The following is a 17,979-nucleotide window of genomic DNA, read 5'->3' on the forward strand; positions in this document are numbered from 1 at the left end:
AAACATTACAAAATAAAAATAAATTCCTTACGGGAAATTAACATTAATCCCAAAAGACTAAACAATTGTTTTTAATACACATACATTCCCACTCCTTCAGTCCTTCAAAACCACAAGTACCTTGCTCAGGCTCTGGGGCTTAATTCTCTAGAAATGTTTGCTAATTTATACAAAATATAAAAAAATATATTACATTTACATAAGTATTCAGACTTTCTTGAAGCACCTTTGGTAGCAATTACAGCCTCGAGTCTTCTTGGGTATGACGCTACAAGGAAAGTTTTCGCAAGAAGAGCAATTTTCGGGATGTCTCATGGTCTGACAAACATCGCTCTAGCTCTGCCACCTTTCACCGCAGATGCAGAAGTGCGACATCGGTGGATGCGGTCGATTGAGATGCATCCAATGCAAAAATAAAATAATAGATATCTCTATCTTAAACTGCCGATGTTTTTATTATGTTAATTAGATTGACGCAACGGGTAATCAATCAACTCTAGGGTGGGATCGCAAGAGACAGTAGTCCATGAAGCTCTTCAGATGTCAAATATTTTAATCCCAGAAAGAGTTTAGCTTCAGAAACAATGATGTCGATCTTTCTTGACTTCCTTTCAACTTGTGCAGTTCCATTTATCACCATTGCTATAAATGATACTGTTAAGTTGCGTCAATTCAAATCTGGTATTGGAACAAAAAGAGGTCAATACATGTCTTCTAAAATAGACTAGTATTTTAATTAATGCAAAACACTTCAATGGTAAATATGATGTTCATATATACGGGTCCACTGAAATACCACGCAGGGCAGACAGAGAACTAAGCCATTGTTATAAGTTCTTCTTTAAATACTCTGACAGAGATAGTTCCTGCTCCCTGCTGGCCTATCAGAGTAGAGACTGAGCGTGGTTTAGACTTACTCAGCCTATCGTTGGCGCACAGGATGGTCCCGGCCCCTTGGCGCTTCACTGTTGCCAGGTGTTTAGTTGTTTTGTAACTTGTCTCCAGTCAGCAACCTCAGACATCTTTGTAGCAGAACACATGTCCTTGAGCGTTCTAACAAAGAGGCAGTGTGTGTGTATGTGAGACACAAGTCTTATCTCATCCTACCCCCTAATAGTTCCCCACATTAATCACAGCTTGTTATGTTAAACAGTCTATATCAGTACAGCACAAACCTATTATGTTTAATCATTAATGTATTCTTTCTAAGCTAGGCATCACATCTAGTTATAAGAAAATAGACCCCCACAATACAAAGTCCACTTTCTTCACATGTAGAATTTCTGGGTCCTGCTGTTGATACTCAGGCTGCGGTGTAGGCTCCATTGTAGGCCTACTGGTCTTCACTACCACTGGACCTTCAAAGCTATTCCATCTGTCTACCCTTTTGACAAACTCCACATAGGAGACTCTCTCAACTACCCTGATTTTAGCAAACTCATTCTCTTTCTATATCGGGCACTCCAAGGATTGTGCTTCATGCTCTCAACCACAGTTACAACATTTTGCTCCTTGGCAGTGGCAATTTTAGCATGTAAATCTTGGTGGGACAAACTCAACATAATTTTCTAATGAACTTATCCTCTACAGCAGAGGTAACTCTGGGTCTTCCTTTCCTGTGGCGGTCCTCATGAAAGCCAGTTTCATCATAGCGCTTGATAGTTTTTGCGACTGCACTTTAAGAAACTTTCAAAGTTCTTCGAATTTTCCGGATTGACTGTCTTAAAGTATTGATGGACACTCTTGGCATTCTCTCAACCAGCTTCATGAGGTAGTCACCTGGAATGCATTTAAATTAAAAGGTGTGCCTTGTTAAAAGTTAATTTGTGGAATTTATTTCCTTCTTAATGCATTTTAGCCAATCAGTTGTGTTGTGACAAGGTTGGGTTGGTATACAGCAGATAGCCCTATTTGGTAAAAGACCAAGTCCTTTTTATGGCAATAACAGCTCAAATAAGCACAAAGAAACGCATAATTACTTTAAGAAATGAAGGTCAGTCAATACGGAACATTTCAAGAACTTTGAAAGTTTCTTCAAGTGCAGTCGCAAAAACTATCAAGAGCTATGATGAAACTGGCTCTCATGAGGACCACCACAGGAATGGAAGACCCAGAGTTACCTCTGCTGCAGACGATAAGTTCATTAGAGTTACCAGCCTCAGAAACTGCAGCCCAAATAAATTCCTCACAGAGTTCAAGTAACAGACACATCTCAACATCAACTGTTCAGAGGAGACTGTGTGAATCAGGCCTTCATGGTCGAATTGCTGCAAAGAAACCACTACTAAAGGACACCAATAATAAGAAGAGACTTGCTTGGGCAAGAAACACGAGCAAAGGATATTAGACTGTGGAAATCTATCCTTTGGTCTGATGAGTCCAAATTTGAGTTTTTTGGTTCCAACCAGTGTGTCTTTGTGACTCACAGAGCAGGTTTACGATTGCCTGTTAATTTAAATGCATTCCAGGTGATTACCTCACAAAGCTGGTTGAGAGAATGCCAAGCGCGTGCAAAGTTGTCATCAAGGCAAAGGGTGGCTACTTTGAAGAATCTAAAATATATTTTGCTTTAACACTTTTTAGGTTACTACATGATTCCATATGTGTTACTTCATAGTTTTGATGTCTTCACTATTATTCTAAAATATAGAAAATAGTAAAAAATAAAGAAAAACCCTTAAATGAGTAGGTGTGTCCAAACTTTTGACTGGTACTGTATAGATTTATTTCAAAAACTGAAAAATGGCTTGTTTTTTTATTCTCATTTTTGCAAGATAAACCAAAAAACTACTTGGAATGCCTGTCATTGGCCAAATGCACAGCCGGAACTTCCTGTCCCTTCAGAGTAGGAGTTCACCAGTCTAACTTAATTGTATTCATATACTATGCCATCTGTTAATAGCTATTAATTAATCTATTAGTGCCAATATAGTAATATTTCTCCATTTATTGTAGATTTTAAATGATAAGAGAGTCACAAAAAATATGTTTATTGACCTATTAATGAAATGTTACTGTAAATGGTTAGCTAACGGATATATCCTAGCTCCCTAGACTACATCATTTCTGAAGAGGTGTCATTTCAGAATGGGGGTTGCTGTCCCAGAGGACCAGCACAAAAAAAAGGTTAGAAAATGTATGCATTCACTCCTGTAAGTCGCTCTGGGTAAGAGCGTCTGCTAAATGACTGAAATGTAAAATCAGAGACGACCACAGATATAAATGTAATGTAACGTATAAAATGAAAACTGTCTTAATACATGACAAAGGCTGTAAAACATGACCATGGTTTAAAACACCGCAGCAATGACTTGACTTACATTACACTAGAATGCCGTAGCAGACTTCACAGACAGGAAGACCGTTAGCAGACTTCACAGACAGGAAGACCGTTAGCAGACTTCACAGACAGGAAGACCGTTAGCAGACTTCACAGACAGGAAGACCGTTAGCAGACTTCACAGACAGGAAGACCGTTAGCAGACTTCACAGACAGGAAGACCGTTAGCAGACTTCACAGACAGGAAGACCGTTAGCAGACTTCACAGACAGGAAGACCGTTAGCAGACTTCACAGACAGGAAGACCGTTAGCAGACTTCACAGACAGGAAGACCGTTAGCAGACTTCACAGACAGGAAGACCGTTACTGATAGAGAATAAATCTCAAAGCTCTTAAAAAGCTAAACAATGAAACAGCAAATGTAAATAAAAACCAGAAGGATGAAATCCGGAAGTGAGAGGGGGTGAGTGGGAGGAAGAGCTCAGTCACAGACAGTCTGAGTCAAAGGTGGTGTTCCCCTGCTCAGACCGTTGCATCAACTAATGATTGACTGACAGATTGCTATAACATATGTGGTTAGTGGATACTTAACAAGAAGATGAACTGAACAACAGTAACATTTCCCAAGCCAAAACGATTCAATAGGCCAAAAAGGATAGATGCGTTCAGTACACCTGGCATTCAAATTAGAAAACAAGATACATTTCAAATCTGTCCCATTAAGTCGATGTTGAATGAGATTCAGCAGCAGGCACAAACACCCTGAAAAACAACAAATAAAACAAAAACCTGCAGTTCTCATGTCTATCATCAAACAAGGGTTACTGATATTAATAGACATTAAAGTTAACAATAAACTGATTAATTTCAATTTATGCATTTGAAATTGGTCAACAATTTTCCCCACAGCAATCGTTTGTGTGAAATTGCCTTTAAAGCCTGTAGTTTTGTTTTGAAACAAAACAACTTGTGCAATTATCAGCTCTAACTGTACTATACTGTTACAGAGGCCTTCACTGGCATAACCCTGACATAGTCCCCACTGAGGAAGGGAAAAATTCTCTCAGTGAAACTCAGGGAAAATATCTGAGGGTTTTTGAAGAAACACCCAATACGTTGGTTATTGACCGGATCAGAAAGTGACACCGTTTCTTTGTCCCAGTCCAGCTGCACTCTGATCCTCTGGGGTTTCACTTTAAAGGGTTCAAGACAGTAACAAGCATTTGGTGACACTTGGTCAATATAGTCACTCCCTTCTCTTGAGAGTACATACCAGACTCCACTAATATGCCACCGAGACGTCTCCTTCCTATCGCAAGACTCTATGGCTACCCCGACCGCCCACTCTTTGCTATCCCCAACCTCTACGTCCCAACTGTGTATCCCCGAGCTGAAGCCCTCTGAGCCCAGGACAGCATAGCGGTGTTTAAACCTCTCTGGGTTGTCAGGAAGCTGCTGTTGGTCGTCACTGAGTCTGCATGTGAAGCTGGTCAGGTCACCAGACAGGATGAGATCTGGGTGAGCAGTGTTGGGGTCCAGAATCACAGGAGCTGAGTAGAGAGAACACAGATATATTATTTTAAAGTGGGGACTCGTAGTAGTATGACTAGGTCATTTTTATACAAAACTGATATTACTTTTTTTTCCCTTGAGGATTGCATCCCATGTTTTACACATATTGAAATAATAAAAGCGTGATATTTGTTTTATTAATTTGTATTTGGTATTTTTATTTTATACAATTGTAAAGCAACTTTGGGTCCTTGAAAAGCGCTATATACAGTGCATTCTGAAAGTATTCAGACCCCTTGACTTTTTCCACATTTTGTTACGTTACAGCCTTATTCTAAAATGGATAAAATGCAATCTACACACAATATCCCATAATGACAAAGCAAAAACAAGTTACACATTTTTGCACATTTATATAATTTAAAAAAAGGCCAGAAATACCTTATTTACATAAGTATTCAGACCCTTTGCTATGATATTCGAAATTGAGCTCAGGTGCATCCTGTTTCCATTGATCATCATTGAGATGTTTCTACAACTTGATTGGAGTCCACCTGTGGTAAATTAAATTGATTGGACATGATTTGGAAAGGCACACACCTGTCTATATAAAGGTCCCACAGTTGACAGTGCATGTCAGAACAAAAACCAAGCCATTAGATCGAAGGAATTGTCCGTACCAAAACATTTCTGCAGCATTGAAGGTCCCCAAGAACACAGTGGCCTCCATCGTTCTTAAATGAAATAAGTTTGGAACCATCAAAACTCTTCCTAGAGCTGGCTGCCCAGCCAAACTGAGCAATCAGGGGAGAAGGGCCTTCTTCAGGGAGGTGACCAAGATCCCGATGGTTACTCTGACAGAGCTCTAGAGTTCCTCTGTGGAGATGGGAGAATCTTCCAGAAGGACAACCACCACTGCAGCACTCCACCAAATCAGGCCTTTATGGTAGTGGCCAGACGGAAGCCACTCCTCAGTAAAAAGGCACATGACAGCCCGCTTGGAGTTTGCCAAAAGGCACCTAAAGACTCTCAGACCATGAGAAACAAGATTCTCTGGTCTAATGAAACCAAGATTGAACTCTTTGGCCTGAATGCCAAGCGTCACATTCCTACGGTGAAGCATGGTGGTGCCAGCATCATGCTGTGGGGATGTTTTTCAGCGGCAGGGACTGGGAGACTAGTCAGGATCGAGGGAAAGATGAACGGAGCAAAGTACAGAGAGAGCCTTGATAAAAACCTGCTCCAGAGCTCTCAGGACCTCAGACTGGTGCAAGGGTTCACCTTCCAACAGGACAACGACAGTAAGCATACAGCCAAGACAATGCAGGAGTGGCTTCGGGACAAGTCTCTGAATGTCCTTGAGTAGCCCAGCCAGAGCCCAGAGTTGAACCTGATCGAACATCTCTGGAGAGACCTGAAAATAGCTGTGCAGCAACGCTCCCCATACAACCTGACAGAGCTAGAGAGGATCTACAGAGAAGAATGGGAGAAACTCCCCAAATACAGGTGTGCCAAGCTTGTAGCATCATACCCAAGAAGACTTGAGGCTGTAATTGCTGCCAAAGGTGCTTCAACCAAGTACTGAGTAAAGGGTCTGAATACTTATGTAAATGTAATATTTAATTTTAAAAACCTGTTTTTGCTTTGTCATTATGGGGTATTGTGTGTAGGTTGATGACGACAAAAAACTATTTAATCAATTTTAGAGTAAGGCTGTAACGTAACAAAATGTGGAAAAAGTCAAGCTGCCAAAGGTGCTTCAACAAAGTACTGAGTAAAGGGTCTGAATACTTATGTAAGGGGTCTGAATACTTTCCGAAGGTACCGTAACTCCTACATATGTATTATTATCATCATCATAAAAATAGTACTCACTGTACTCAACAATCTCCTGCATGTTCTCCCAGACTCTGAACTGCAGGTTGCCCAGGTGTCTGGCCACATCGATCAGCGCTCCAGTAACCCTCTCTGGATCTGGCAATATGCACTGAACTCTGGGAGAACATTAAGGAGTCAGTGCTGCTGTACGGTTAGGGGTCAGAACCACAGACGATAGAGAAACAAGAGGCAGATCACTTACCTTTTCTTGATGACCTCATAGTCCTGCAGAACAACAAAGTATCAGATTAAATATTAACATCAACGACATTATCAAGTTGCAGCAGTATCATCTCTACTTAAAAACAGAGGGAGATCTTTTTTTATTTTCTTACCTGTAGCAAATAAATGTTGTCAGCCCCTAGCTCCTCCTCTAGGGTTCGGATGGTGTCAGAAAGGGACGATATCTCTCTGTTCATCTCCTCAATCTTCCTCTTCATCATTTGACTCTTGTAATCTTCGTCCTGCTTCAGGGCAGCTATCCTGAATACCGTTTCATTTCGTAGAAACTGGTGAAGCTCCTCAAACTGTTCTCTAATTTTCCTCTCTGTGGACAGGGCCTGGCTCTGAAGACAAATATCCAGTGCTTGAGTTGAGTTTCAAAGTTTATTCACCACGTGCACAGGATACAACAGTACAGTGAAATTCTTACCTTGAGAGCTCTTTCCCAACAATACAGTGATAATAATAATAATAATAATAATAAATAATAATAAATACAAAATAAAAGTAAGAATAAAAACCACACAAGAACTATGACGAGAGTTAAATAACAAGACTGCAAGTATATACAGGTCAGTGTCAGTACCTTATTTAATGTTCAGGGATACTGGAGTGTTTGTATATACAGGTCAGTGCCAGTACCTTATTTAATGTTCAGGGGTACTGGAGTGGTTGAGGTGGGTTTATACATAAAAAGTGACTGGTAGTAGGATATACATGTAATGGCTGAAAAGTGACTGGTACCAGGAAAATATAAATATATATATATATACACACACACACACACACACTGTCATGACTTGCCCTCATGGGTTGAGGATCAAAGACGCCGGCTAGGCAAAGGTTTTAACACCCCTTTCCTGGGGGCCAGTTTTATGACCGGCCGTAAATTCCTTACAGAAACTTTATTGTCTGTGCCATGCAGTACTGGGAGAGGGAATTTCCCTGTGGAACAAAGGAAGTCTTCCCGCCAAGACTCCAACATCTAAAAGTGGATAATGAAACAATATTCATACCTCAAAGAATGTGGGAAATGGTTGGTGGCAACTCAAAGAATAATCATGTCAAATTCGTTACTATGTTGTGATGTCATTAAAGACGGTGAAACAACATAACTGTATCTCTGAGTGTACACTTCCCAGTTATGCGGTTTGCATCTAATTGTTGTATAAAACGAATGATTAAGTATAATAATACTTTTGTGAAGATAATGTGATTTTACCATTCTAGATGATTGTTTTCCATATTGATTTGTTCTCAGTCAGTGGCCACACCCAGATGAGCAAACATGATGAAACGCCCCCTTTTCTACTCAAGTATAAATCCCCTTGTGACAAAATTAATCTCAGACCAAGCAGATTACGGTATAAGCCGGATGTTGCAAATGGTTGAATTTCTACCAGACCAGGAAGCGTGAAGCTGAAGCTACACGGCTTAAAATGGTTAGACCAGGAAGCCCCACGGCTTAAAGCGGTTGACAGACCAGCAGACGTGAAGCGTGAGCTAAACTTGACAAAATGGTGAAACTCTGAAACTCAACCTCTACACGAGGTGAAGAAGACAGCGCACTAGATCATCTCAATCTGCAGCTGGCATGTATAGTCGTCTAGAGAACTTTCACTAAAGACAAGTTGGGAAGGACAATCCCTCTCAGACAACCGTAGGTACATCTGAAGTATCTATTCTAACAGACCAACTCCACGAACTACAGGGTACGCTGAAGTATCCATCCTAACCACCACTACGACCAGAAACTCTACCAAGGACATTGGGATCTCTGGTGGGCAAACCAGAGCCCTACATCATCAACTCAACTATCGAGGACAGCTACACGTAAATACATGTTGCATTTCTAATCCGAATGAGCTGGTGCTAAACATTTGTATTTCCGTGAGCGTAGTTTCCAAAGTATCAACGATAGTTTGAATCTGTCTCTCCCTTCCAAGCATTCATGCTAATGTTAGTCCAGTCCACTAGGGACCTGTTTTCATTGTATTACGTTAGTAATCAATAACCTGTGTGTGTGTGTGTTTGTATTGTGTTATTATTTAGTTAGTAAATAAATAATTAAGCCAATTTGTGTATTGCTGATTCATCAATAAGGTTAGGGTTCTTGCAGGTTCAAGGATTATGCGACGTTCAGAATGAGACTGATAAGAGGTAATTATTTAATAAGTGACAGTTATCAATATATAACACACACACACACACCTAAGAGTTTAATTCGGGAGATGGTAACTCGTTAAACAACTTATTCCATGGTGCCCCAAATTCCTAATGAGTTCATTGTTACATGATGAATTTAATCGAGTGACAATGAAACATAGTAAGTTGATTCGATAAATAACAGTTATACATTAAAGTGTGTCACGTCACGACAACACTGTACAAAAGTATAAACGCAACATGCAACAATTTCAAAGATTTTACTGAGTTACAGTTCATTGAAGGAAATCAGTCAATTGGAATAAAATCATCGGGCCCTAATCTATGTATTTCACATGACTGGGTAGGGGCCCACCCACTGGGGAGCCAGGCCCAGCCATTCAGAATGAGTTTTCCCCCCACAAAGGGCTTCATTTCAGACAGAAATACTCCTCCACGACTGCCTCGCCTGGTTCACTAACTACTTCTCAGATAGAGTTCAATGTGTCAAATCAGAGGGCCTGTTGTCTGGACCTCTGGCAGTCTCTATGGGGGTGCCACAGGGTTCAATTCTCGGGCCGATTCTATTCTCTGTGTATATCAATGATATCGCTCTTGCTGCTGGTGACTAAGATCCACCTCTACGCAGACGACACCATTTTGTATACATCTGGCCCTTCATTTGGACACTGTGTTAACAAACCTCCAAACGAGCTTCAATGCCATACAACACTCCTTCCGTAGCCTCCAACTGCTCTTAAACGCTAGTAAAACTAAATGCATGCTCTTCAATCGAACGCTGCTGGCACCCGCCCGCCCGACTAGAATCACTACTCTCGGCGGGTCTGACTTAGAATATGTGGACAACTACAAATACCTAGGTGTCTGGTTAGACCGTAGACTTTCCTTCCAGACTCACATTAAGCATCTCCAATCCAAAGTTAAATCTAGAATCGGCTTCCTATTTCGCAACAAAGCCTCCTTCACTCATGCTGCCAAACATGCCCTTGACTTCGGCGATGTCATTTGTAAAATAGCCTCCAACACTCTACTCAGCAAATTGGATGTAGTCTATCACAGTGTCATCCGTTTTGTCACCAAAGCACCATACACTACCCACCACTGTGACATGTATGCTCTCGTTGGCTGGCCCTCACTACATATTCGTCACCAAACCCACCGGCTCCAGGTCATCTATAAATCACCGCTAGGCAAATCCCGCCTTATCTTAGCTCATTGGTCACCATAGCAACACCCACCCGTAGTATGCGCTCCAGCAGGTATATCTCACTGGTCATCCCCAAAGCCAACACCTCCTATGGCCGCCATTCCTTCCAGTTCTCTGCTGCCAATGACTGGAACGAACTGCAAAAAGCTCTGAAGCTGGAGACACTTATCTCCCTCACTAACTTTAAGCATCAGTTGTCAGAGCAGCTTATCGATCACTGCACCTGTACACAGCCCATCTGTAATTAGCCCACGCAACTACCTCATCCCCATATTGTTATTTATTTTGTTCATTTGAACCCCAGTATCTCTATTTGCACATCATCTTCTGCACATCTATCATTCCAGTGTTAATACTAAATTGTAATTATTTTCCACTATGGCCTATTTATTGCCTTACCTCCAAAACGTACTACATTTGCACACACTGTATATAGATTTTCTATTTTTCTATTGTGTTTTTGACTGTACGTTTTGTTTACCCCATATGTAACTCTGTGTTGTTGTTGTTTTTAAACCGCACTGCTTTGCTTTATCTTGGCCAGGTCGCAGTTGTAAATGAGAACTTGTTCTCAACTGGCTTACCTGGTTAAATAAAGGTGAAATAAATCAGCTTCTTGATATGCCACACCTGTCAGGTGGATGGATTATCTTGGCAAAGGAGAAATGCTCACTAACAGGGATGTAAACACGTGGGATCTTTTATTTCAGCTCATGAAACATGGGACCAGGACTTTCCATCTTGCGTTTATATTTTTGTTCAGTGTGAATACTTATGGTAATATATACACATGTAAACAGGAGTAAAAGTGACAAGTAGCAGGATAAATACTAATGGTAATCACAATCAATAGACAGCCGCGTAATGGAGTAATACATCTAATTGAGTGGCTAGAGACCTGTGAATGGGCATAGTGTCAGTGTGGATAGCCTGTGGGAGAGGGAGAGCAGTAGTTGTTAGCCATTTAACAGTCTTATGGCCAGCGGACAGAAGCCGTTTAAGGAGTCTGTTTGTCTGAGCCTTGATGCAGCGATACCGCCTGTTGGACGGGAGCATTGAGAGTCTATTCTCAGACACGCCCGGTATGTGTACGGGGTGTACGCCAGTAGAGCACCGGTACCTCAAAATGTTCTACTGCTTGCAGTACAGGCACCTCTTATAGAATATTGGCTCTAAAATATGACGAGTACCGGCACCTATTTCAGTCCACTTACAAACAAAATATCTCTAATAACATTACTACTATTTAGGGTTGGAAAACGTCCGTAACTTTCACAAAATTCCCCGGTTTACCAGAAATCCTGGTTGCAAGATTGATGTAATTGAGAGGGAATTGCGTGGAAATCCGGGAATCCCCCGACCAGGATTAGTGTCAGTGTGGATAGTCTGTGGAATTTTGTAACCCCACTACTATTGTTAGTTATTCTCTGAGGTCATACGGTTCATCCACAAATCCAGGGAACTAAGGGAAACTTAGCCAGCAGATATGGCCCGCTTGCTTACTAGGGTCAGACAGGCTTCCTTTTTAAGACACCACGGAGCCGGTGTGAGATATGGCTCAGAAAACATACCTCAATCCAGTGATGAAAAATGCCTTGTACTCCAAATTATCCCATCTGTTACACCGAGAAGATTGAACGACTGCTAGTTTTCCGGAAAACTGCCCTTTTTTTGTCCTCATGCTAGGTAGCAGAAGCCACAGCAGCCATTTTGGAATGGCAGTGTCAGCCTATCAGCTACTTTGTTGTTCACCGCTACGTGCCGGAGACGTGATGTTGGAAGGGAAAATGGCGCAAGTGGATGTTCTGTTTGAATCAGATGGCGTGTCGAGTGGAGATGAGTGAGAAGAATTGAATTACAATATATATATAAAATACAAAAGGAAATAAGAGAAGTAAAGTAGTCATGGAATCTAGTAAATCCAACCATAGTTGTGATTATTTTGTGGTCGGAATAAGGGTTTTGTGGTCGGAGTAAGGGTTTTGGATTGATGTTACCTGGGAGATCAGTTTGAAGTCTATGAAAAACCATGGATGCGTTGGATAAGGGTGGCGTCGGTGACAGTAACGAGGAATGGGCTTATTTTGGTTTTCTGCGCATCTATGGAACAGAAGGAGAGTGCTCTGCACCTCAAGAAGATTTCGGAATTGAACATAATAAATGGCTCCCTATCCACTGGATGTGTATTAAACTCACTAAAAGTGGCAGTAATAAAGCCTCTCTTGAAAAAGCCAAACCTCGACCCAGAAAAGGTAAAAAAAAAAAAAAAAAAAAAAAATCAGCCTATATCGAAACTCCCATTCCTCTCAAAGTTTTTAGAAAAAGCTGTTGTACAGCAACTCACTGCCTTCCTGAAGACAAATAATGTATACGAAACGCTTCAGTCTGGTTTTAGACCCCATCATAGAACTGAGACTGCGCTCGTGAAGGTTGTAAATTACCTTTTAATGGCGTCAGACCAAGGCTCTGCATCTGTCCTCGTGCTCCTAGACCTTAGTGCTGCTTTTGACACCATCGATCACCACATTCTTTTGGAGAGATTGGAAACCTTAATCGGTCTACATGGACAAGTTCTTGTCTGGTTTAGATCTTATCTGTCGGAAAGATATCAGTTATTCTCTGTGGATGGTTTGTCCTCTGACAAATCAATTGTACGTGTCCCTCAAGGTTCCGTTTTAGGACCACTATTGTTTTCACTATATATTTTACCTCTTGGTGATGTCATTCGGAAAAACAATGTTAACTTTCATTGCTATGCAGACGACACACAGCTGTACATTTCGATGAAATGGTGAAGCCCCAAAATTGCCTACCATGGAAGCCTGTGTTTCAGACATAAGGAAGTGGATGGCAGCAAATGTTTTACTTTTAAACTCGGACAAAACAGAGATGCTAGTTCTAGGTCCCAAGAAACAAAGAGATCGTCTGTTGGATCTGACAATTAATCTTGATGGTTGTACAGTCGTCTCAAAAAAAATTGTGAAGGACCTCGGCGTTACTCTGGACCCTGATCTCTTTTTTTACGAACATATCACGAATATTTCAAGGTCAGTTTTTTCCATCTTCGTAACATTGCAAAAATCAGAAACATTTTGTCAAATAATGATGCAGAAAAGCTAATCCATGCTTTTGTCACTTCTAGATTAGACTACTGCAATGCTCTAATCTCCGGCTACCCGGATAAAGCACAAAATAAACTTCAGTTAGTGCTAAACACGGCTGCTAGAATCTTGACTAGAACCCAAAAATGTGATCATATTACTCCAGTGCTACCCTCTCTACAATGGCTTCCTGTTAAGGCTAGGGCTGATTTCAAGGTTTTACCGCTAAAATACAAAGCATTACATGGGCTTGCTCCTACCCATCTCTCCGATTTGGTCCTGCCGTACATACCTACACGTACACTACGGTCACAACACCCAGGCCTCCTTATTGCTCCTAGAATTTCTAAGCAAACAGCTGGAGGAAGCTTTCTCCTATAAAGCTCAATTTTTATGGAATGGTCTGCCTATCCATGTGAGAGACGCAGACTCGGTCTCGACCTTTAAATCTTTACTGAAGACTAATCTCTTCAGTAGGTCCTATGATTGAGTGTAGTCTGGCCCAGGGGTGCGAAGGTGAACGGAAAGGCACTGGAGCGACAAACCGCCCTTGGTGTCTCTCCCTGGCCGGCTCCCCTCTCTCCATTGGGATTCTCTGCCTCTGACCCTATTACGGGGGCTGAGTCACTGGCCTACTGGTGCTTTCCATGCAGTCCCTAGGAGGGGTGCATCACTTGAGTGGGTTGAGTCACTGACGTGATCTTCCTGTCCGGTTTGTCGCCCCCTCGGGCTTGTTGAGTGGAGGAGATCTTCGTGGGCTATACTCAGCCTTGTCTCAGGGTAGTAGGTTGGTGGTCTGTTGATATCCCTCTGTTGGTGTGGGGGCTGTGCTTTGGCAAAGTGGGTGGGGTTATATCCAGCCTGGTTGGCCATGTCCGCGGGTATCGTCGGACGGGGCCAGTGTCTCCCGACCCCCCCGTCTTAGCCTCCAGTACCTATGCTGCAATAGTCTGTGCCAGGGGGATAGGGTCAGTCTGCTATATCTGGTGTTATTCTCCTGCCTTATCTGGTGTCCTGTGTGAATTTAAGTATGCTCCCTCTAATTATTTCTCTCTCCCTCCCCTCCTGGAGGACCTGAACCCTAGGACCATGCCTTAGGACTACCTGGCCTGATGACTCCTTGCTGTCCCCAGTCCACCTGGTCGTGCTGCTGCTCCAGTTTCAATTCTTCTATGGAACCCTGACCTGTTCACTGGACGTGCTACCTTGTCCCAGACCTGCTGTTTTCAACTCTCTCTCTCTACCGCAGCTGCTATTTCAACCTCAACACCCGGCTATGAAAAGCCAAGTGACAGTTACTCCTGATGTACTGACCTGTTGCAACCACTACAAGCACTGTGATTATTATTTGACCCTGCTGGTCATCTATGAACATTTGAACATCTTGGAGAAAAATCTGCCCCTAATGGCCATGTACTGTTATACTTTCCACCCGGCACAGCCAGAAGGGGACTGGCCACCCTTCAGAGCCTGGTTCCTCTAGGTTTCTTCCTAGGTTTCTGCCTTTCTATGGAGTTTGTCCTAGCCACAGTGATTCTATATCTGCATTGCTTTCTGTTTGGGGTTTTAGGCTGGGTTTCTGTATAGCACTGTGTGACATCTGCTGATGTAAAAAGGGCTTTACAAATAAATTTGATTGAACGTATCGTGTGTGGATCTTCAAAGCAGGGCACCTATCAAGGGTGTCATCTCTGGTGTGGCGCCAGAAGTGAATGGAAATGATATACGTGAAGAATTGGATCAACTGGTTGGTGCCCGCCGAATCTACTCCATCCATTCTATTATTTTTGATGAGGAGTCTCTCTCTTCTCACACGTATTTGAGTTTTGCGAGATTCCCTGTGAGAGGGATGTGATTTGAACTATGACTGAAGGAGTGGGATGTTTTTTTATGCATTTTTTGTATAATGTATAGTCGTACAATCTTCTCGGTGTAACAGTTGGGATAATGGGACAATTCGGAGTAGAACGCATTTCTCATCTCTAGATTGAGGTACATTTTGCGAGCCATATCTCACGCTGGCTCTGCGGTGTCTAAATCTACACATGAAGGCAGTCCGACCCTAGTGCAGCTGTAACAAACGGAGTCGGATCTGCTGGCTAAGGGAAACTAATACAGAAACATAAAAGCCAAAAGTCGCTCCGTTTTCTTACCTTGATAGTTTCTGCCGTTTGGACACAAGTTCGACTGTCTGCCTCAAGGACCTCCAGTTTGTTCTGTAGGAGCTTCAGCACAGACTCCTGGAATGCAACAGGAAAATGCTAAAATATATCAGTTTACTGATAATCTAAGACATTTTATCTAAAGGGCAGCAGCACCTACACTAAGCAGTGGTGTGCAATAATTGTTGTTTTTCATTTAGGAAAAAGCTAAATGTAAAGGACATTTATTCTATTTCCACAAACAGTTTTTACTTTTTACTCACCTTATATTCTTTGGCAGCTTCGTCCATGGGGCAGAACTTGTGGTTTGTGTGTAACTCAGAAGTCTGGCACACCAGGCATGCAGGCTGTCCATGGTCCCGACAGAAAAGTTTGTATTTCTCCCCATGCAGACTGCAGAGCACACCTGCAGATGCTTTCTCCTTCGAGTAGGCCTCACACAGGTTCTTCAAAGCCCGGTTGAGGGGTGCGTCACTGAGTTTCGATCTTTTCCTACAGACTGGACATTCCTTCATTTCTCTCTCCCTCCAGTAGCCATGTATACAGTCCTTACAGAAGCTGTGGCTACACAAGAGGATGACTGGGTCTCTGAAGATGTCTCGGCATACGGGACAGGTAAGGTCCTCTTCTGGAAGAGAAGATGTGGTGGCCATTTTCCCCCTCAAATCATACGCCGTCCTTCGGGGGAAATAAAACAACAACCGTACTTGTAAACTTTCACGTGAGTTTCGCTGCTAACTCAAACAAGCACTTGCTTGCTGTTTCGTTATTGTTAGTTGACGTATTGTTTGTAACACATGTAGCTTACACTTGAAACGTATTGAGTAATATAATAAAGTGAACTTACTTCTTTGCTGTAAAGGCAAGCGAGCTGTGCTGTTATTGTGGCTCTTCTTCTATAATATTACGGCCATCCGCAAACAAACGATAGAGGTGTTATTATCGCATACCGCTGTGACGCAGCCAAGAATAACTAAGTACTTCCGGGTCACGAATTTTTGGAATCCTTCAGAATAAGACTTCTTCTTCTTCGGTATATTGACGATCACACAATTTAATGTGGATGGAAACAGAATTCACCCCAAAAACTGAACTACCAAAAAACGACCCAAAAATAAACAAATCAAATAAATCAAAAAACGTTTCTGTTAAAAATAAATAAATAAAACAGATCTGATCCCTACACAGGCTCCAGGGGAACCTGGGAGAGTGGGTCTTCCGGCGCCAGTACCCCTTGCAAGTCTTCAGATGTAAAATCCCAAAAACTTTTCTGCCGCAGCCACAATAATGTCCAGTTTCTTCGACTTCTTTGAAACTTGTGTTGTACAGTTTATAACTGTGGCAATGAATGCAACAAAATCCACATTTTTAACACACAGGGTATCTTTTGTCTGGCATCAAACATTTACTACAGGCTGTGGTGTATCCACCACCATATCTTCACTAGCATCACTTGTTTTCTCAATTCTTTGAATTGCCTCCACATAGGAGATTCGATTGACCGCTCTAACTTTTGCCACCTCAATTTCCGTCACCCTTACAGGGCACTCCAGGAACTTGGGGTCATGACCCCCCACCACAATTGCAACACTATCGTCCTTCTACACACCGTTCTTCAGTATACTCTGTTCGTCTGCACACACTTGAAACATGGCCAAATCCTTTACAATTCTTACACTGCAGTGGTTTTGGGACGAAAGCTCTTACGGCTTATCTTACATAACCAAGCTTCAACATGCGTAGGTATTTGCTCTTTATCAAAAAAACAGCAGGACCGACAGACTATCTTCTTTTCCTCCATTCACCCAGCGGGTCGGACGCCGGGCGCAAACCACACCAGGAATTCTCTTCAGGTATTCAACCTGAACATCCGTCGTCACCCCTGAGATGACTCATTTGACGGGAGCTCTACTCCAAAGCAGTGGTGTAAAGTACTTCAGTATAAAATACTTTAAAGTACTACTTAAGTCGTTTTCTGAGGTACTTTACTATTTTATATGTTTACTTCACTACATTCCTAATGAAAATAATGTACTTTTTACTCCACACATTTTACATGACACCCAAAAGTACTCGTTACATTTTGAATGCTTAGCGGAGCAGGAAAATGGTCATCCCTTTTAAATTTTTAGTCATTTAGCAGATGCTCTTATCCAAAGCGACTTACAGTTAGTGAATGCATACATTATTTTTAATTTTTTTATACTGTCCCCCCGTGGGAAACGAACCCACAACCCTGGCGTTGCAAATGCCATGCTCTACCAACTGAGCTACATCCCTGCCGGCCATTCCCTCCCCTACCCTGGGCCAATTGTATGCCGCCCCATGGGTCTCCCGGTCACGGCCGGCTACGACAGAGCCTGGATTTGAACCAGGATCTCTAGTGGCACAGCTAGCACTGCAATGCAGTGCCTTAGACCACTGCGCCACTCTGGAGGCCTCTGCCTCTG

At 42.3% G+C, this 17,979-nt stretch overlaps 1 protein-coding gene across 1 annotated transcript; it reads right to left on the reverse strand.

Annotated features, from left to right (window-relative positions):
* Nucleotides 1-2,974: 2,974 nt before the first annotated feature.
* LOC121542006 (zinc-binding protein A33) lies at nucleotides 2,975-16,643 on the reverse strand. Its single transcript, XM_041851427.2, has 7 exons — nucleotides 16,377-16,643; nucleotides 15,793-16,207; nucleotides 15,521-15,607; nucleotides 7,007-7,237; nucleotides 6,874-6,896; nucleotides 6,669-6,787; nucleotides 2,975-4,831 (listed from the first exon to the last, which is right to left on the reverse strand). The coding sequence occupies exons 2-7, from the start codon at nucleotides 16,180-16,182 to the stop codon at nucleotides 4,275-4,277; spliced, it is 1,407 nt and encodes a 468-aa protein (XP_041707361.1). The 5' UTR covers nucleotides 16,183-16,207; nucleotides 16,377-16,643; the 3' UTR covers nucleotides 2,975-4,274.
* Nucleotides 16,644-17,979: the final 1,336 nt, after the last annotated feature.

This window comes from Coregonus clupeaformis, chromosome 27, assembly GCF_020615455.1.
Source record: "Coregonus clupeaformis isolate EN_2021a chromosome 27, ASM2061545v1, whole genome shotgun sequence".
Taxonomy (NCBI): domain Eukaryota; kingdom Metazoa; phylum Chordata; class Actinopteri; order Salmoniformes; family Salmonidae; genus Coregonus; species Coregonus clupeaformis.

What these genes read in the sequence shown, in the direction of transcription:
- LOC121542006 (XM_041851427.2), bottom strand. Translation starts at nt 16,182, where the DNA reads ATGGCCACCACATCTTCTCTTCCAGAAGAGGACCTTACCTGTCCCGTA. An exon ending in ACAACATTTATTTGCTACAG is followed by an intron (nt 6,897 to 7,006) that starts GTAAGAAAATAA and finishes GTTGTTCTGCAG; the next exon opens with GACTATGAGGTCATCAAGAA. An exon ending in TATGAGGTCATCAAGAAAAG is followed by an intron (nt 6,788 to 6,873) that starts GTAAGTGATCTG and finishes ATGTTCTCCCAG; the next exon opens with AGTTCAGTGCATATTGCCAG.